General features: G+C 37.7%; 2 protein-coding genes across 7 annotated transcripts in view; one reads left to right on the top strand and one right to left on the bottom strand.

Moving 5' to 3' along the window:
* VWA2 (von Willebrand factor A domain containing 2) overlaps positions 1–6,687 on the top strand; it is a 55,187-nt gene extending 48,500 nt beyond the window's left edge. For both annotated transcript variants that reach the window (XM_001377590.4, XM_056803748.1), the window contains exons 12-14: positions 783–1,334; positions 2,240–2,362; positions 3,452–6,687. In XM_001377590.4, the coding sequence (XP_001377627.1) occupies positions 783–1,334; positions 2,240–2,362; positions 3,452–3,552 (776 nt within the window). In that variant the 3' untranslated portion in view covers positions 3,553–6,687. The remainder of the gene's footprint in view (positions 1–782; positions 1,335–2,239; positions 2,363–3,451) is intronic.
* Positions 6,688–6,864: 177 nt separating this feature from the next.
* Positions 6,865–20,757, bottom strand: part of AFAP1L2 (actin filament associated protein 1 like 2) — a 156,764-nt gene continuing 142,871 nt past the window's right edge. For all 5 annotated transcript variants that reach the window (XM_056803746.1, XM_007478965.2, XM_007478966.3 and 2 more), the window contains 4 exons: positions 20,397–20,561; positions 10,109–10,302; positions 9,805–9,927; positions 6,865–8,378 (listed from right to left, as the gene is read on the bottom strand). In XM_056803746.1, the coding sequence (XP_056659724.1) occupies positions 8,352–8,378; positions 9,805–9,927; positions 10,109–10,302; positions 20,397–20,561 (509 nt within the window). In that variant the 3' untranslated portion in view covers positions 6,865–8,351. The remainder of the gene's footprint in view (positions 8,379–9,804; positions 9,928–10,108; positions 10,303–20,396; positions 20,562–20,757) is intronic.

The following is a 20,757-nucleotide window of genomic DNA, read 5'->3' as shown; positions in this document are numbered from 1 at the left end:
AACCAAATCTCATGTTTGAAGATAGTTATCTTGTGCCTCCCAAGTCTGTGTCACTTATCAGCCTAAATAGAACTAATTTTTCCAACAAATCCCTTATGTTCAGAATGGCTTGGAGTCTTCTCACCATCCGGGCCATTATCTCACAGGTCTATTCTGGTTTATTGATGTTAAAAGGATTTTTTTTTAACCCTGCACTTAGCAGAGTACCTGGCACATACTAGGTACTAAATATTGATTGACTGATTGATTGATCACCCCCTAAATGTGATTCTATCTGGAAGTCAAGAGTGCCTTCCTAACTGTTTCTGACCCAGAAGGAATAGAAATGAACAAATATGGAGATTGTCTTCTAGTTAGCAGTCATCCCTCTGCCATCAGCTAAAAGAGGGAGGCACAGGTGGGATTTCCAAGTCACCCCCAGCAATGGTTAGTCTTGTGTAATAAAATAGGTTGTGTGAGAAGTTGTATTCTAGCAAGAATTCTTAACCTTTATGGCAGTCTGGTGAAATTTCTGGACCTCTTTTCAGATTTATGTTTTTATGTACAAAATAAATAATATAAAATATATACATTTGCATATTTTATACATATATGAAATGTAAAAAAGAAAACAAATTATAATTTTGATATATAATATATATAAATAAAATAATATGCAATATATAATTAAAATTAAAATATATTAAAGTGATCAACTTTTTTTAAGTCCACTGGTCCAAGATTAAGAACTCCTGGGCTAGATACTGATTCACTAAAGACTCGGCATCTTTATGTTCCATTAGGTTGCCAGTCTCAGTCTCTGGACCTGGTTTTCCTGTTGGATGCATCAGCCACAGTGGGACAGGAGAACTTCACGAAGCTCCAGAGTTTTGTACGAGGGAGCTCTCTTCAATTCAATATCAACCGGGATGTGACCCAGATTGGCCTGGTTGTCTATGGCAGCAGAGTCCAGACCACGTTTGCCTTGGACACACACCCGACCAGCTCGAGCCTCCTGCAAGCCATCAGCCAGGCTCCTTACATGGATGGGGCAGGCTCCACCGGCAGTGCTCTTCTGCATGTCTATGAAGAGGTGATGACTGTCCAGAAGGGAGCCCGGCCCGGCGTGAGCAAGGCAGTGGTTGTGATTACAGAAGGGACCGGAACCGAAGATGCAGTTGTGCCTGCTCAGAAGCTTCGAAACAATGGCATCTCGGTCCTGGTCATAGCGGTGGGACCTGTCCTGAAGGAGACACTCCTAAGACTTGCAGGTTCTCCTGACTTCCTGATACATGTGGCTTCTTATGAAGACCTCGAGAATTACCAAGACTTATTCATTGAAAGGATATGTGAAGGTGAGCTGTGATGGCTTGTTAATGTGCTCACAAGGCTAGACTGGGAAACCTGTGGGAAATCTGAGTTCTCATCAGGGACCTGCTTTTTACCCATCAAAAGGTACTTGACCGAATCTAGGTCATGGATTTGGAGACATCAGGGATCTAAGAGATAACCAATGAAACCCCCTCATTTTATAGATGAGGAAATCAAGACTCTAAAAGGTAGCAAGCTGGGATTTTGAGTCTAGATCATCTCCAAATCTGCAAAGATTTATTTCTTTTTAATTTATTTAGCTGGAGGTACAAAGTATAGATCATCAAACAACTGAATAGTTACTGGGCATGATGTGAACAAGCACTGTAATAAGAAAATAAGACTCCTGGTCCTTCCATTGACCAGTTCTTTAACTTTGGTCAAATCATCTCTCCCTAGACCCTAAAATTCCTCATTTCTAAAATGAAGAGATGGACTAGATCAAAAGCTCTTAAACTTTGTTGAATTCTGGCCTCCTTTGACTCTCTAGCAGTCACTTTACTCTTTCCTAGAATGTTTTTAAATGAATGAAATAACATTACAAAGGAAATCAAAGATTAGTGAAAATAATACATTTTAAGAAATTGGCCACAGATTGCTAGTTAAGAACCTCTGGAGTAGATGGATGATCCTGAGACCTCTTCCAATTCCAGCATTCTAAGGGTGTTATGTATATAAGTTCTACTTTAGTGCTGAGATGTGGTATTGTCTATTCTTACTGTCCTAGGTTGTATTGTACCAGAGAGAAATATATTGTGTCTATGATCATCTCTTCTACCAACCATATGCTTTTCTGTTAGGTTTGTTCAGTTAGGCTCAGATCTCTACTGGCCAGTCTAAATTTGTTTTTGACCAAGTCTTTTCCAGATTAACTATTTCTCTATTCCAGAAGCCAAGCGGCCAGTCAACCTCTGCAAACCCAGCCCATGCATGAATGATGGGATATGCATCCTTCAGAATGGGAGCTACCGATGTGAATGTAGAGGTTGGGAAGGTCCCCACTGTGAGAACAGTAAGTGAGACAGCAGTTACTCTGGATAGAAGAGAATGGGACTTAAGAAGGTAGATTTAAGGGGAAAGTAAAACATGGATGTCCCCAGAGCTAATTTTGCAGGGTTGTCCAAATCTTTGGAACTATTAGATCCTAAAATCCTCATCTAAGAAGTGGTCATGGCTCAATCAACAAGCTTTTGTAAAAAACCTACTATGTGTAAGGCTACTAGAGCTTACATTCTAATAGGGGGACATATAACATGTAGGGAAGTAATATTCAGGGAAAGAAAATTTGGTCACAGGGAATCCTGAGTAAAACCAGAGGATTGTCATACTCACTCTAGTAGCAATAGTAGTATTGATATGATTATCATTCCTAGGGCAAGAGGTAGAAAGCTGGGAAGGATGGCAGGGTGTATGCATGTGGTGGCAATGGAGAAAGGCTTGCACTGGTCAAATATCCTGGTGGATAGCTGGATGGGATGTGAAGCCAACTGAATACAGTGGATCAAAGTGGGTGTTTATGTCAATTCAGGAGAACTCAGCCTCAAGGAGGAGTCTCAGAGCTGAGTTAATTCTTTGAGGGTAGAGGGCCATGGTCTCCAGTGGCAACAGCTTAGAAGGTATGTCTAAGTCCATGGTCAAGCCTGGGTTGTAGATACTTTTTTACTGCCCTTCTCACCTTAATCCCCCTCCCCACTTCCAGCCTCTTCTAATAAGATTTTTTTAATTTAAGAAAAAAATTTAAAACTTTTATCTTCCATCTTAAAATCAATACTGTGTACTTATTCCAAGGTAGAAGAGTGGTAAGGACTAGACAATGGGGGTTAGAGTGACTTGCCCAGAGTCATATAGCTAGGAATTGTCTGAAGCCAGAGTTGAACCTAGGACTTCCCATCTCTAGGCTTGGCGCTGAGTCATAGAGCTGCCCCTATTTATTTTTAACATTAAAAATAATATTGAGTTCTGGGGACAGTTAGCTGTATGACTCTGAAGAAGGCTCTGAGAGATTCTGACACACATTTTAGAGAAAAGAGGACTATTCGATATATTTCAATTTATCAGGAAAGATATAAAGACCAAGTCTCCTTTGTTTACTCTTCCCTAGGAATCTTGAGAGGCGATTCCCCCAGGCCTCATGGCTTGCATCAGTACTCCTCGAACTGGCAGCAACGGTACCAATCACGGCATTTGGAACTGGGCAGCTGAACCAGCACTACAGCTTGTGGTGGCAGTTCTATGTGATCATCCATTTTAGGCTAATAGTATGCATGACTACCCAAAAATCACTGTCACATGGTGAAAATGGGTCCTAATTCAGAGGCAATGCTACTTAGCAACACTACTAGCAGCAGATGAATACATTAATTATTGGATTGCTCTTTTTAAAAACAACCAACACATCAAAATATAAGTCAATATTTATTTTCACCTAAATGTCAACTTCCAAAGCACATTTCATCCTTCCTCCATGGATATACCTAAAAGGAGCCTTCCTTTTGGAGGGGCCGGTGACTTGGGTTAGTGTTTGGTGTGGGAGTCAGGAATGCTTCTTGCAATCCTGACTTCCCAGGGAGCTGTCCAGCATGATGTTAGTTCCATATTGCTCACATGGAATAACTTTAACACCTGTGTTTTAGGACTTTAAATTTGGGGAATTTTTCACATGCAGCATGATGTAGCCACTCTAAGTTTGGAAAACTAACTCAAGGTATGTGGAAATAAGGTAAATGATTTGTAAGATGTAGTTATACTTTCCTTTAGTCTGGATTTCCCAGTGCTAAGTGAAGCTTGCCAAATAACTAATGCCACCAGAATAGAGATTCACTACTTAACATCCGATTATTTTTTTAACATGGGAGAGAAACTTAGGGAGAATAGAGTAGCAGGTTTAGATCAGAGGGAGAATGGAACACTGTTGAGTTTTGGTCAGTTGGAAATCTATGCAGTTAGGTTGTATTCCCTCAGAAATGTTGTCCTTATTAGTTGACTAAAGGCTTGGTTAATGTTGTTGCTGTTTAGACTTCTTGACATTTTTTCTTCACTCCCCTTTTGATTGCCATTTTTATTATTTTAGAGTGGAAGAAAAACAAAGAAAATTTTCAATTAAATTTAAATTTAAAAAATAAATTTGGGAACATGCCACATTTTGCTTTTTGAAGGCAACATACCACGTTTTAAAACAAAATATTAAGGGGAAAGCCTAGTTGGCAAGTTCTTTAACAGGAGTTGGTCAAACAAAAAGTGATTGGCTTGGAAAATATTCAGTTTTCTAGTGAATTTTGCTACAGTCATAGATGCTCTCCAGTCTTTTTTCTGTGCAGGAGGCCCTTGCACAGAAATACTCCAAATTCAGATCCCCTGTAAAGAGTCCACTTAGGTTTTAAAAATATAAATCTGCTTTAAAATAGTGAACCTAAAAATAAAATCATCTATGCAAAGCCTCTACCCCATATATTAAAAATATCAGTGATTAAGTTGACAGGTTAATTGGCTCCATCTCAATCATGTAACTCTCCAGAGAACATTTCCTATAAATGCATTTATTGGTTTGAGGACTTGGCCATATGTCCCTGCCATCTTTCTCACCTATAGCTCTTCTTTGTTCCATTGTTCTAGTTAAGCAGGCTGAAGATCTTCAGTGTATAACTTGGTGTTGGAGCTTTAAAAGAGAAAGAGATCTAATGTGGCAAGTTACCCTTTGTGAATATGATCTCTGGTGTTAGTGTGTTACTGAAAACATATGTGTCAACGGTGTATCTTGGTTTTCCTTCATGACTGTTAATTATTGCAGAATGGTGGAAAGAACACTGGCTTTGGAGTCATGAGTCTTGGGTTGAATACCAGTTCTGCTACTTTATTGCTGGGTAATATTGGACAAGTCACTTATACTCTGTAGACCTCAGTGTCTTTATCAATAAGTTGAGCAGGGTAGACTAGATGATGAGATCTTAACCTTTTTCTTAAGTTTTGTTTGTGTCATGGACCTACTCTGAAAATCTAATGGAGTTTATGGTTTCCTCAGAATAATGTTCTTAACTAACTGAAGGAAATGCTAAATTTCAGTCACATGTTTGTAAAAAGGGAGATATAATTCTTTTCTATCTAAAATCATGAACTTCATGAAACCTACCCCCAGCTCCCTTGGAAGAACATAGAATATCTGGACTAGGTGATGTCTCAGGTTACCTTCAGCTCTAAATCTCTGATCTTAGGGATTGTTTTGGCATACAAGATTGGTACTATTACTACTACTACTACTACTACTACTACTACTACTACTACTACTAGAAAAATCTCACTATCAACAAAAGACTGTGTCTCTAATTAAGACAGAGAATGGACAAATGCAAATTTGTAGTTACAGGCTGTAGATTACATTTCTGTAATGATTTTTGAGATACTGTTTTTAAATGCTTTTTTGCAGAAAGGTGTAATAAACCTTTCCCTACATTTTAAGCAATATGATTTTCTCTATAAGGAGGCTTTAACCATAGAAACTCATGAAATAATCAGCTTTAGGCATAGAGGGGTTGGGGTCTTCATTGGAGAGAAGCTGTTTAACTGATAAAAATCAGATTTTAAAAATACTGGATAATCACTAGTGAAAAGCTGAAACAAATATCGTATATGAGATGATCACAGAAGAAACATACATGAATGACTGGCATCATTCTATTTTTTTATAATTTTTTTCTCAAAGACCTTCAGTGTGATAGAATTCATCCTAATTAGATCTTGAATTTGTTTATTGAGGATATGTAATCATAAAGAGATTATGGATAGCAAGTTTTGTTTTGTTTTTAAAACTCCTATCTTCTGTCTTAGAATCAATCAATATCAAGTATTGATTTTAAGGCAGAAGAACCATATGGGCTAGGCAATTGAGGTTAAGTGACTTGCCCTGGGTCACACAGCTAGGAAGTATCTGAGGCTAGATTTAAACCCAGGACCTCCTGTCTCTAGGTCTGGCTTTCTATCCACTGTCCTACCTGTTCCAAGGTTCATTTTTTGAAGGGAGAAGAGATACCCCCCCCAAAAAAAACTTTATGATAGAAGATACTATTTCCAATAGTGTAATCATTAAAAAAAATTAGATGGGGAGTAGAAACATAGAAGAAAAATATTTCCTTGATCACATGGTTTGATGGGGCTATAATTGGGGATGTAGACTCCAAATGATCAATCTACTGCAAATAATAATAATATGGAAATAGGTCTTGATCAATGAATCATGTAAAACCCAGTTGAATTGCTCATTGGCTATGGGAGGGGGGAGGGAAAGAATATGAATCATGTAACCATGGAAAAATATTCTAAATTAAATAAATAAATTTTAAAAATTAGATGGCTCTTTAATACATTAGAATCTATTGGGATGTGTTCAACATTTCCACTTAGAAGTAATTCACTTCATTTGAAGGACTGCAATTATTGCTGAGTGTAATATAAATTTGATTTGGGGCATGAGTCTATTCAACCCAGGTCACCACATAACACATTTAAAAAAACTTCCCAAAATATACTTAATACTTTATTTTTTAAAAAATATCTAAAACACCAAGAACAAGTTTATGACAAAGGAAATAAATGCCCTGTGATTAGAAAGACAGTGACAATTACAAAGATGTTTGGATGGGGCAGGGGGTAGAGGGAAGGTTGAGGTGATGATGAAATGTCTGAAAACCTTTTCTTTTAAGCAACAACAAATATACACCAATGTTTATTTTTCTATCAAAGAAAAAAGACAACACCACCAAGTGGAAGGTCATCATCTATTAGTTGTGATTTGTTTGTTTGCTTGTCTTTAAAAGTGGGGTGGGTGAAATAAGCTCCTATTCCCATTCAACAAATTCCACAGTATTCTTCTTGGAGGGAGCCTGAGCACTGCCTACCGAAGGAGGAAAAAGAGTACTTGTATCCCTCAGTTTGAGACATTTAATCCATTTATTAGAACTAACCAAATAAAGAGAAAAGGACATTTTTATCTCTTCATTGAACCTGGTTAATGAAATAGCTTTCAACTAGTTCTCAGATATTGTTTTTAAAACATGGATAAAGAGAACATTTTTGGATCTGTGACCAAAATATACACGTGAGATGACATTTTCTCAAAAATGGCATTTGTATACTAGCTTTATGGTGATTTCATAGTTACTTATGAAATGTTAGTGCCCAATAGGATCGTGTCCTCATATTAAATTAAAAGAAACATTCTTACATATTCAATACCAGTGAATGAGGGACTTTTATTAAAAATAATTTACCCCAAGTAGAGTTTCCTAGTCTTTTTCTCCCCTCTGAAAAGGCAGCACCCCCACAAGTGGGTTTTTTGTTTTAAAGCAAGTTCTAGGCTATTTCTACATGTGTGGGATCACAAGCCAAACAACCTGAAACAAGAGTTTGAATTATCTAACATACAACTGCTCAGGGCTTGAGACCCCAAGCCTGGAGCTTGGCTCCCTCAAAGCAGGAAAATTGAACTTTATCAGTCAGTACTGAATAGAGATGATGCTGATGATTTTAGGTTATTTTGGTTGCTGAAGCCAAAATTCCAAGTTGTAGAACCATTCAGCTACTAGGATTCTTTACATGTTTTCTCCCCCTCCCTCTAAAGAAAAACAAAAACTAAACTTCTTGTTATGGAACTATGAGCTAAATTTCAATAATGCAATTGATAAATTTGTATGTAGAAATACATAAACCATCCCTAACAACAACAGCATTCCTGTTTACAACAGTGGATTAGGAATACCACAAAAGTGTCCTTTCTTTTTGTGTTATTTCCCTGGATGGTGAAAAGGGGCATGGGAGTCATCCCTTCCTCTCTCCCCACTACCTTGGGGAGGTGCAGGAGTCCTTAGCCAAAGACCTCTGTTCACAGTTGTCTTGATCCTTTCTTTTCCTTCTGAACAGTGTTCTCTGCTTTTAGGTCAGACCTTAACTTGGGAGGATTGTCATCCAAGGTCCATATCAATCATGTCAGTTTTTATTGGAAGGTCCATTTCCTAACTTGCTCCTTTCTTCTCCCATTCCTGGAACACACAAACACCCCCAGTCCCCCCAAATTAATTTTTTGGTAATAGAATTTTCATTTCATGGATTAAATTAGTACTCTGAATGATCTTTAGCTTTTCTCTGAAACAAAGCTGTATCTTTTTTAATACCAGTAATTCTTAATACCAGAGTTTTAAACAATTGAAATTTGTGGATCACCCAGATCAATGGGAGACCCTTGAGTGTGAATAATCCATTGCAGGAAAAACAGCATATAAAAGAAACTAGCCAAAAATGTATAAACTTAAAAGACTGTGAGCTGGTTATGTAGAGAGAAAAGGGATACCCAGAGGACAGCCTATGCCATTGATATTCAAATCATGTCAAGAGATCTAAAAGAAAGCCTCCCAGCATGTTGGTTGGACGGAAGACTGATGGGAACACACATACAAAAGGCCCACAAAGAGAAGGCGGTGATGGGTTGCAATCTGTACTGCTGGCAAGAGTAGAGAGACACAGATGAGATCAAAGAAATGGAATTTTATGCATCAAAAATACTTCTCTGTTCCACTAAAGCTTCTGTTTCCCTGGTTCTAGGTGAGGCTTAAATTCACTAGCATCAGAACTGCATTTGCACATTATGCTGCTATCACCATTAGTACAACAGAAAAGGGTATGGTGTTAGAAATTCATTCCCTGGACTTGTTACTGTGCTAAACTTTCAGAAGTTAGATAAACCAGATTAATTTATATCGATTATGTTTCTTGGACTGGTGCTCTGGGGTGGATTCCAAAAAAAGTCTCTTGCATAGTTGTGGAACAGAAATAAGGGCAAGATTTTGTTTTAGTTTTCTTTATCCCAAAGATGCACTATGCAGCCCCAGGCAAGTTGTATTTCTTTGCAAAGCAGAGAGTGATGCACCCATTCTAGCCTGCAGGGAAAACCAAGTTATACTATTTCAAGAGAAAAGCAGTTGGCAGTGAAAACTTAAATTGTGGAAGAGGCTCAGATGATGAGGTCCCTGTGATCTTTTATCCAGTAAGTTCAGCAAGGGTTTTCAAGTTCCTTCCCTCTAGTTTACAGCTCTTCCAGCTGCTGCTGAATTCACTAGGTGCTAGTTATAGAATCGAGGTTCTTTTTGACTTATTAATTTAAGCCCCACCAATGTAATGTAACATGCCTGATACTTAGTCATTGAGTCTATCTAGTAAATAAAAGTCAGTGAAGAACCCTTTCAGGTTTGGCTTTCCCTAACGAGGAACAATGGACTCTACCCAGAAAACAGATTTCTCTCCTGCTGCACTGGTATTAATGGAGCTGTAGGGCACCAATCACCATATCAGCTGTCCTCCCACTTGGGTGAAGCCACAGGATTTGGGAAAGAAAAGCAAATGCCAGAGAAACATCAAGAACAATGAATTCCACTTGCTCTGCCAGCCATACCAATCCCAAATCCTGCTTACCAGAGCTTTCCTTAAGACTGTTCCTTTGCCTGTTACCATGACGGAGAGAGGTCTATTTTTTAAAGCTATTGCAGAGTTGACTGGAGAAGAGTCTGCAGCAGGAGCTGGATTGGGAACTTTGGTCTGAAACGACAAAATGAAAGCCATACCTCAACTGAATGGTTCTATTCAACTCTTTCTGGGTCCTAGTGAGTGGCTGCCAAGACAGCCATGCAGAAAGAGGTCTTGGACTCAAGTTGTATCTATCTTTCAGCAAGGGGTCTCTTTGCTGACTCAAAGCAGCAACAGCCTGTAGGGTACGTACTTTGGGAGTTGTATTTTCCAGGTGGGTGGTGTCCACTGCTGTGCCTAAGGTCACAGGTCCTGCTTCTGCCTTCTTCAGGCTTTCTTTCACCTCCATGATGCTTAGCTCCAGGTCCACACGTCTCTTCTCCTTTTCCTTGCACTCCTCCTCCATCTCCTTTAACTTCTGCTCCAGACAGGCCAAGGTGCACCTATCTGCAAAGAGGAAGGACAAAGCAAATGAAGCCTGTTTTCCAAATGGAGTTATGTTTCCATTTGAACTATGTTGCACTTGCCTGTACAGGTAAGAAAAATGGGACCCTACTTGGAGAGCAAGCAGTTCAATTCAACCAATGTTTTTTGTGTGCCAAGACACAGAGATCCAAAGATAAAATAAAGAGTTGCTTTTCTTTGACTTACTCCAATGTCTTTTTTCACTTCCAGTCCAGCCATTTTTTTAAACCTTTATCTTCTATCTAAGATTGGTACTTAGGATTGATGCTGCTCTCTCTGGGTTATTAAATTATAAGTATCAATCCTAAGACAGAAGGGCAGTAAGGACTAGGGAACTGGGGTTAAATGACTCACCCAGGGTCACACAGCTGGGAAGTATCTTAGATCAGATTTGAACCTAGGACCTCCCAACTCCAAGTCTGATGGTCTATCTACTGTGCTTTTTTTTTTTTTAATTTAGTCAATTTAGAACATTATTCCTAGGTTACAAGAATTATATTCTTTCCCTTCCTCCTCTCCCACTCCCCTGCCTGTAGCCGCCGTGCAATTCCACTGGGTATTATATGTGTCCTAGATCAGAACCTATTTTCATGTTGATGTTTGCACTAGGATGTTCCTTTAGAGTCTACATCACCCTCCACCCATGTAATCAAGCAATTGCTTTTCTTTGGTGTTTTTATTCCCACAGTTTTTCCTCTGAATGTGGATAGTGTTCTTTTTCTTAGATCCCTCTGGGCTGTTCATGACTACTGCATTGCCACTAATGGAGAAGTCCATTACATTCGATTGTGCCACAGTGTATCAGTCTCTGTGTACAAGGTTCTCCTGGTTTTGCTCCTCTCGCTCTGCATCACTTCCTGGAGGTTGTTCCAGTTCACATGGAATTCCTCCACTTTATTATTCCTTTAAGCACAATAGTATTCGATCACCAAAATATACTACAATTTGTTCAGCTATTCCCCAATTGAAGGTATCCCCTTAGTTTCTAATTTTTGGCCACCACAAAAAGTGCAGCCATGAATATTCTTCTACAAGTCTTTTTCCTTATTATCTCTTTGGGGTACAAACCCAGCAGTGCTATGGCTGGATCGAAGGGCAGGCAATTTTTAGTGCCCTTTGGGCATAGTTCCAAATTGCTCTCCAGAATGGTTGGATCAATTCACAACTTCACCAGCAGTGCATTAATGTCCCAACTTTGCCACATCCCCTCCAACATTCATTGCTTTCCGTTGCTGTCATGTTAGCCAATCTACTAGGTATGAGGTGATACCTCAGAGCTGTTTTGATTTGCATCTCTCTGATTATAAGAGATTTAGAACACTTTTTCATGTGCTTATTAATAGTTTTGATTTATTTATCTGAAAATTGCCTATTCCTGTCCCTTGCTCATTTATCAATTGGAGAATGGCTTGATTTTTTTGTACAATTGATTTAGCTCTTTGTGAATTTGAGTAATTAGACCTTTGCCAGAGGTTTTTGTTATGAAGATTGTTTCCCAATTTGTTGCTTCCCTTCTAATTTTGGTTGCATTTGTTTTATTTGTACAAAACCTTTTTAATTTTATGTAAACAAAATTATTTATTTTACATTTTCTGATTTTTTCTAACTCATGTTTGGTTTTAAAATCTTTCCTTTCCCAAAGATCTGACATGTATACTATTCTGTGCTCACCTAATTTACTTGTAGTTTCCTTCTTTATATTCAAGTCATTCACCCATTCTAAGTTTATCTTGGTGTAGGGTGTGAGATGTTGATCCAAACTCAATCTCTCCCATACTGTCTTCCAATTTTCCCGGCAGTTTTTATCAAATAGTGGATTTTTGTCCCCAAAGCTGGGATCGTTGGGCTTATTATCATAGACTGTCTTGTTGAGGTCACTTACCCTGTCTATTCCACTGATCCTCCTTTTTGTCTTTTAGCCAGTACCATATTGTTTTGATGACCACTGCTTTATAGTATAGTTTGAGATCATTTCCCTGGATATCCTTGATTTTTTGTTTTTCCAAATGAACTTTGTTATGGTTTTTTTTTCTAATTCAGTAAAAAAGTTTTTTGGTAGTTTAATGGCTATGGCACTAAATAAGTAAATTAATTTGGGTAGGATTGTCATTTTTATTATGTTAGCTCTTCCAACCCTTGAGCAATTGATGTTTTTCCAATTGTTTAGACCTGGTTTTAGTTCCTGTGTTTGTCTTGGCAGATAGATTCCTCAGTATTTTATATTGTCTAGGGTGAATTTAAATGGAATTTCTCTTTCTAATTCTTTCTGCTGAGATGTGTTGGAAATATATAGAAATGCTGATGACATGTGGATTTATTTTGTATCCTGCAACTTTGCTAAAGTTGTTGATTATTTCAACTAGCTTTTTAGTTGATTCTCTAGGATTCTTTATGGAGACCATCATATCATCTGCAAAGAGCAATAGCTTGGTCTCCTCATTGCCTATTTTAATACCTTCAATTTCTTTTTCTTATCTACTTGCTACTGCTAGTGTTTCTAGTACAATGTTAAATAATAGAGGTGATAATGGGCATCCTTGTTTCACTCCTGATCTTATTGGGAAGGCTTCTAGTTTATCCCCATTGCAGATGATGTTTGCTGATGTTTTTAGATATATACTGTTTATTATTTTTAGGAAAGGCCCTTTTATTCCTATGCTTTCTAGTGTTTTCAATAGGAATGAGTGTTGTATTTTGTCAAAGGCTTTTTCTACATCTATTGAGATAATCATGATTTTTGTCAGTTTGCTTGTTAATATGGTCAATTATGTGGATGGTTTTTCTAATACTGAATCATCCTTGCATTCTTGGTATAAATCCTACCTGGTCATAATGAATAACCCTCATGATGACTTGCTGGAGTCTTTTTGCTAGTATCCTATTTAAGATTTTTGCATTTATGTTTGTTAAGGAGATTGGTCTGTAGTTTTCCTTCTCTGTTTTTGACCTGCCTGACTTTGGAATCAGTACCATATTTGTGTCATCAAAGGAATTTGGTAGAACTCCTTCTTTGCTTATTCTGTCAAATAGTTTGTATAATATTGGGATTAATTGTTCTTTGAATGTTTGATAGAATTCATTTGTGAATACATCTCTGGACCTGGGGATTTTTTCTTAGGGAGTACTTTGATGGCTTTTTCAACTTCTTTTTCTGATATGGGGCTGTTTGTGTAACCTATTTCTTCCTCTGTTAGTCTAGGCAATTTATATTTTTGTAAATATTCATCCATATCACCTAGGTTGCCATATTTATTGCCATATAATTGGGCATAATAATTTTTAATGATTGCCTTAATTTTCTTTCCATTAGAGGTAAGGTCTCCCTTTTCATCTTGGATACTATCAATTTAGTTTTCTTCTTTCCTTTTATTAATTAGATTGACCAGTACTTTGGCTATTTTATTTGTTTTTTTCAAAGTACCAGCTTCTAGTCTTATTTATTAAATCAATAGTTCTTTGACTTTCAATTTTATTAATTTCTCCTTTGATTTTTAGGATCTCTAATTTAGTCTTCATCTGAGGATTTTTAATTTGTTCACTTTCTAGTTTTTTAATTTGCATGCCCAATTCATTGACCTTTGCCCTCCCTAATTTGTTAATATATGAACTCAAGGATATAAATTTCTGCCCAAGTACTGCTTTGGCTGGATCCCATAGATTTTGAAAGGATGTCTCATCATTGTCATTTTCTTCAATGAAATTATTGTTTCTATGATTTGTTCTTTAATCTATTTTGGAGAATCGTATTGTTTAAATTTCCAATTAGTTTTTTATTTGCCTCTCCATGTACCCTTACTAATTATTATTTTGTGGTCTGAGAAGATTACATTTATTATTTCTGTCCTTTTTCACTTGTTTGCAATGTTTTTATTTCCTAATACATGGTCAATCTTTGTGAATGTTCCATGTGCTGCTGAAAAGAAGGTGTATTCCTTTTTGTCCCTATTTATTTTTCTCCATATATTTACTAACTCTAATTTTTCCAAGATTTCATTCACTTCTCTTACCTCTTTCTTATTTATTTTTTGGTTTGATTTATCTAGTTCTGATAGAGGAAGATTCAGGTCTCCCACTAGTATAGTTTTTCTATCTATTTCATCCTTGAGCTCTACTAGTTTCCTCTTTAGAAATTTGGATGCTATGCTATTTGGTGTATACATGTTGAATACTGATATTTCCTCAATGTCTATACTGCCTTTTGTCAGGATGTAATTACCTTCCCTATCTCTTTTGACTAGATATATTTTTATTTTGTCTTTATCAGATATATCATGATTGCGACTCCTGCCTTCTTTGTATTAGTTGATGCCCAATAGATTTTACTCCATCCTCTTACTTTTATCCTATGTGTGTCTACCTTCCTCATGTCTGTTTCTTGTAGACAGCATATGGTAGGGTTGGTAATCCACTCTGCTATTCGTTTGCGGTTTATGGGTGAGTTCGTTCCATTCATATTCAGAGTTATGATTACCAGCTGTGTATTTCCCAGCATTTTTGATTTCCACTTCTGGTCCTGCCCTTTCTTTCACTATTTCCTTCTACACCAGTTTTTTTTTTAAATTGGTCCCCCTAATTCCCACCCTTATTTTATTTCCCTTTCTACCCCCTCTCTTCTTATTCCCCTCTTATTTTCTTTACTGTGTTTTTAAACTACCCCCCAACTTCTCCCTCCCTTGTATTGCTTCCCTCCCTACCAGTCCATTCTGCTTCCCTATAGGGCATAAATCAATTCTCCGCCCCAACATATTTGATTGTTCTTCCCTCTTTGAATCAATTTCAATGCACATAAGAATTGAGTATTTACTATAGCCAACCTCTTTACCCTTCCACTGTGTTGATGTTCTCCCCCCTTCCCCACCATGTGTTTCTTTGTCACATACACATTTACCCCATTTTGTTTCTTTTTCCATTTCTCTTAGTATTAACCTCTTTTTTAAACTCTAATTGCATATATATATATTCATACACACATATATATTCATGCATACATATATCTATATACATATTTATGTCTTGGCACTTTATCCTATACAGTTTGTCACTGTATAATTCTTCTAGCTACCCAGGCGATAATAACAATTTTTAAGAGTTACCAATATCCTTTTTTCTTATAGGGATACATATCATTTTAACTTATTGGGTCTCTTAAAAAAAAGTTGTTTTTTGTTTTTCCTTTTTTTCCTCCCTCTCTTAACTACCTTTGATGATTCTCTTGAGTTCTGTGTTTGGGCATCAAATTTTCTGTTCAGGTCTGGTCTTTTCTTAACAAATGCTTGGAATTCTTCTATTTTATTAAATGACCATACTTTCCCCTGTAATAATATAGTCAGTTTTGCTGGGTAGTTGATTCTTGGTTGTAGACCTAGTCCCCTTGCTTTCTGGAATATCATATTCCATGCCTTTTGGTCCATCAGTGTAGATGCAACCAGATTCTGTGTTATCCTCACTGTAGTTCCATGGTATCTGAATGACTTCTTAGCAAGTTGTAATATTTTTTCCTTGGTCTGGTAGTTCTTGAATTTGGCTATAACATTCCTGGGTGTTGTCAGTTGGGGATTAAGTACAGGAGGTGATCTGTGGATTCTTTCAATCTCCATTTTTCCCTCTTGTTCTAGAATGTCGGGGCAATTTTTAAAAATAATTTCCTGTAGAATGCTGTCCAGGCTTTTTCTTTTGTTATGGTCTTTTGATAGACTAATGATTCTTAAGTTGTCTCTCCTGGAACAATTTTCTAAATCTTCTATTTTGTGAATGAGGTGTTTCATATTTTCCTCAATTTTTTCATTCTTTTGATTTTGTTTTATAGTTTCCTGCTGCCTTGTGAGGTTGCTTGCTTCTAATTGTTGTATTCTGGTTTTTAAAGACTGAATTTCATCCCTGGGTTTTTGGTCATCCTTCTCCTTCTGGTCTGATTTTCTTTGGAGGTCATCTTTCATCTTCTTTGCCTCATCTTTCATTTCCTTTGCCTCATTTTCAAGCTGACTAATTTTGGATTTCAAGACATTTTTTCTGTTTTCAGATGACTTATCTTGCTTTTTAAGTTCTTTTCCCAGTTGTCTTCAGCCTCTCTTAATTGTGTTTTGAATTGTATTTTGCATTCTTCCAAAGTCTGTGTTCAATTCGCTTGAGTTTTTGTGTTTTTGCTTGGTGTTCCTTGATCTTCCTCTGTTACATTTGCTCTTTGTTCATTGCCTGGATAGAAGCTGTTGATTGTAATTTCTTTTTTTCCCCCTGTTGTTTGCTCATATTTGTCCCTTCTTTTCCCCCCGCTATAGTTGCCTGTACTTTTGCTCCTCTCATTATGTGTTGGATTTGTGGGTTTGAGCTTTTCTGTCAACCTTCACCCTTGATGCTTAGCAAGGCTCTCAGAGCAGTCTGTGGGGGAGGGTTGTTGGAGCTTGAGCTTCCCTGCCCTCAGAAGGCTTGATAAGATTAAGCCCAGCAGAGTGGAATGGATGTGCCCTGAGGCCAAAACCTGAAGGCTTGATAAGATTAAGCCCAGCAGAATGGAATGGATGTGCCCTGAGGCCAAAACCTCGGGAAAGGTGGAAGGAGAATATGGAGCATCTCTGCTGCTACTAGGCTGCCTAATCTGTGCTTCTTCTCCAACTGCTTCCCCACCACCTGTGTTCAAAGCCCTGAGCCTGGTACAGCTTTGTCTGCAAGGTACTCCCTCCAGACTAGCGCCCTTGCCCGCCCAGAGATTCCAGCCACTGCTGGAGGCTCAGTATTGTAGGTGGGGGAGGGGTCTTGGGACCTTCCTTCTTCCTTCCCCTTAAACCCCAGTGTTCTTGAATTCAGGCTTTTTGGGGAAGTACCTTTTAAGTTGAGTCCAGCAGGAGGGTTCCTTGGCTCTGTCTTATTGTTAGGTTTGGTTTTCAGCCCCCTAGGAGCATTTGATTTTTAATCGGTAAGGAAGAGTTTTCAGAGGCCACCATCTTGACTCCACCTTTCTATCTACTGTGCTTCTTAGCTGCCCTCCAGTCAGTTATGATAAAGGCTAAGGATGGCTTAGACCTTGGGCAAGCTATAATAGATAGATTGCCAAGTCTAGAGTCAGAAAGAATTTAAATCAAGCCTTAGTCACTTAAATCTGTTTGCCTCAGTTTCCTCATCCATAAAATGGGGTAAAATAACACCCTCAAGATTGTTGTGAAGATGAAATGAAATAATATTGGTAAAACTGCTTAGCAGAGAACTTGGCACATAGGAAGCTCTATATAATGTTTGCTATTATTATTACTCAACATGCTTGGATCTTAGTTTCTTCACTTCTAAAATGAGGTGGGTAGACTAGATTAGAAGAGTCACACATGGAGTTGCAAAATCCCAGAATTCCCCTGCCCCTCGTTTTTATTCAAGTTTGACACCACTGAACTAGATAACCAATGAGTTATCTTTTGGTTCAAAAATCTATGATCCTAGGAATGTTTTGATTTAAAGAAAAACCAGACCTGTGCTTTTAGTTGATATAGGGGACATCTGATAAGGAAATTCCCCCTAGCAAAGCAGACCATCTTTTTTTTTTTTCAATTAAGACTCAGAGGGTTGTCTAAGGCTTTGGGGTTTAAGTGTCTTATCCAGGGTTTGCAGAGTCATTCTAGATCAGAAACCTTTTCTCTACCCATAATACCACAGAGAGATGCAAAGAATAAAAGTCTAGTGCTGGTAAATTTATAAACAACTGATCCTCTATGGGGAGAAAAACTGTATGGACTGACAGGAGGTACTCTTTGCTCTGAATTCCAAAGCTTGCTTACTTATAAGATGTTGCTTTGTAGCGAATTAGCTTGATGTGTGTAATAATCATCATCATTAATATTCTCTGTTTCTGAACCCTAGGGAAACATTAACAAGTTCTTATTTAATTATTCTGTGAAGGTCACCTAGTAGATAGAGACAAGCCCAACAAAGGCCCTTGATACTTTGGATCTGAAGGGGAGGGAACAAGGTTGACGTGATTGAATTCCCTACCCCTAGAAAGGTCACAAATCCTTTAGGAAAACAACAACAACAACAACATAATTCAGTTCTGAAGCTCTTGTTCCACATATGGCAACCCCATCCATAACCCTGTCTGTTCTCTCCTGTGCCTTTCATCTTATGAAGGAAGGTTTGAATTCCAAGTCTTGGAGGAAGAAGGTTTTGGTTTCTCCCCAGAGGAAGTTCTTTGGGGGAATGAACCACAGAAAATTTCCATCTTCCTTCTAGGAGAAGAATGCCCAGTCTAAAAGTTCTTAAAACTTTTCTGTGTCATTGACTCCCTCGGACAGGCTGATGGATCCTATGGGGCCCCTTCTCAGAATAATGTTTATTGCCTACATTGACAGTTGAAGAAAATGCTATATTCCAAGAAGTGATTAGTGAGAGTCAATTTGTAATTTTTCCTACCCTAGTTCATAACCCCCTTGAAATTTAGCCATAGTAAGTGTCTATGGAGTCCAGACTAAGACTTTGCCTTAGGGGAAGGGACTATATATCCAGTAGTGGTTAGGGGATAATTTTTCTGCCTTCAAGTCCTTTTTCTTCTCTTGGAATAGACTTATCTGGACAGCACGGATTATTTGGCTGAGACATGAATTTCTTATTTTTTAAAGTAGCTCTTCTCCTGTAGGTAATCCCTGAAGTAACTGCCACCTTTGGGTTTTTTAATTCCTGTCACTATCAGCTACATCCCTATTTAGAAGAATATTTGAAAAGTACTTTGCAAACTTTGGAGTGCTTTATTCCTCTTATCATCATCATCATCATTATAGTCTGTTCTTAGCAATCACTTTCTAGCCATTTGGAGATTCTTCTTTGTCCCATTATTTGTAAATTAATAATAGCTTCCACACTGCTGGGGATATTCCCAAGGAGATTAAAGTTAGAACGATCCCATATATACTAAAATATTCAAGCAGCATATTCTGTAATAGCAAAAGCTAAAAACAAAGTCCATTAATCAAGAAGCATGGCTGAACAAATTGTGTGTGTGAATATAAAGGAATATTGTTATTGTGCATTTAAAAAAAGAGTGGGGCAGTATTCCATAAATAGGGAATCAACCTCAAGGTCCAGGATCAAGTTGTATCACCAAAGAAATATTGTGTGACTTTGGAATTTAAAGGTGCTAAGCTATACTGTAGAAGAAATTCCTTAATAAAAGCTCACTACAGCCATAAAATCATAGATGTGGCCCCCCAAAAGTAAAAGGTAAAGTGTTAAGTCTGAGGATTTGGAAAAATTGGGGAAGACTTTTATGAACTGATGCCAAAACTAATGTAAGAAGAGTGGAGAAGAAAATACACAATTACTACAATTGTTAAAAAAAAAAAGACACTAAAAGGAAATCAAACTGAGTAATTTATTAATTAATCAACCTTAAAGAATATTTTTAAAACATATCTCTTTTCTTTTGGGAGAAGTAGAGGTGTACAAGAACAAGATATAGCAAACACTGTCTGATATAGTGTCTGTATAAGATGTTGTTGGGTTTTGTTTTTTTTTTTGCTGAACAAATTTTTCTTAGGCAGAAGAGTTTAATGCTGTGTATATGTGTTTTGGAAGAAGAGGGGCTGTACCTGAAAATGACTAAACTAAAATCAAAAGGTATCCAAATATGTGTATTTTATAAATTTATATTTATAAATTTATAAATTTTATAAAGAAATTGAGGGGAAGGAAGTCTCGAAGCAAAGGTTAGAGAGCTATTTGTTGGACATGTTATGTGGCAATTCTTTTTTGGGTATCTTTTGACATAATAGCTGCTGAGGTCCCTTCCATTCTCTCAAATTATTTGAGTTTGTAATTCAAAAAGGAGCTCACCATTAGAGGGAATTCCCAGGACAAGGACATTTGGTAGGATAGTGGATTAAAAGTATTTTGGCAAAGAGGCTTTGGATTCATCACTCAAGGGTCTGTCTCCTGCCTCTGATGTAGGAAATAGATTCATTTAACTTGGCAAAAAGTCATAGTTAGGATAAAGAGCTAAACTCAAGATTGCTTTGTTGTCTTTGGGAAGAGGAGAGCTGAAAGACAAGACTTTGGCTGAAACATGTACATACTATATTCCATGCCTCTAGACAGTACTTTACCTGTGCATCTCACCACAGTGTCTTTCAGTTCCCGTCTTTCTCTCCGGAGCTGTGCAAGGTGACTCCGAATTTCTTCCTTCTCCTTCTCAAGCCTCTTCTTTTCCTCTGTGTACCGCTTCACTTCAGCCTCAGTCCTATTCTTGCCAAGTTTAATTTCTACAGGAGCTGTAATGGAAGGGAGGGCACAGTATGACTGGCAAATAAATGTCAACCTCCTTAGAGAGTTCATAGCTAGAGAAGGCTGGAACTCATTCTTGATGGGACAGGGGATAGAGAGAAGGTCATAAATATCTGCACTTAGGGAACAGAGGAAGAAAGTAGATCCTGAGAAGTAAAAATTGGAAAGCTTAGGAAGTAAATC

Source organism: Monodelphis domestica, chromosome 1 (genome assembly GCF_027887165.1).
Source record: "Monodelphis domestica isolate mMonDom1 chromosome 1, mMonDom1.pri, whole genome shotgun sequence".
In the NCBI taxonomy this organism is placed as follows: Eukaryota; Metazoa; Chordata; class Mammalia; order Didelphimorphia; family Didelphidae; genus Monodelphis; species Monodelphis domestica.
The sequence above is the reverse complement of the archived record's forward strand: the minus strand, read 5'-3'. Positions and strand labels throughout refer to the sequence as shown.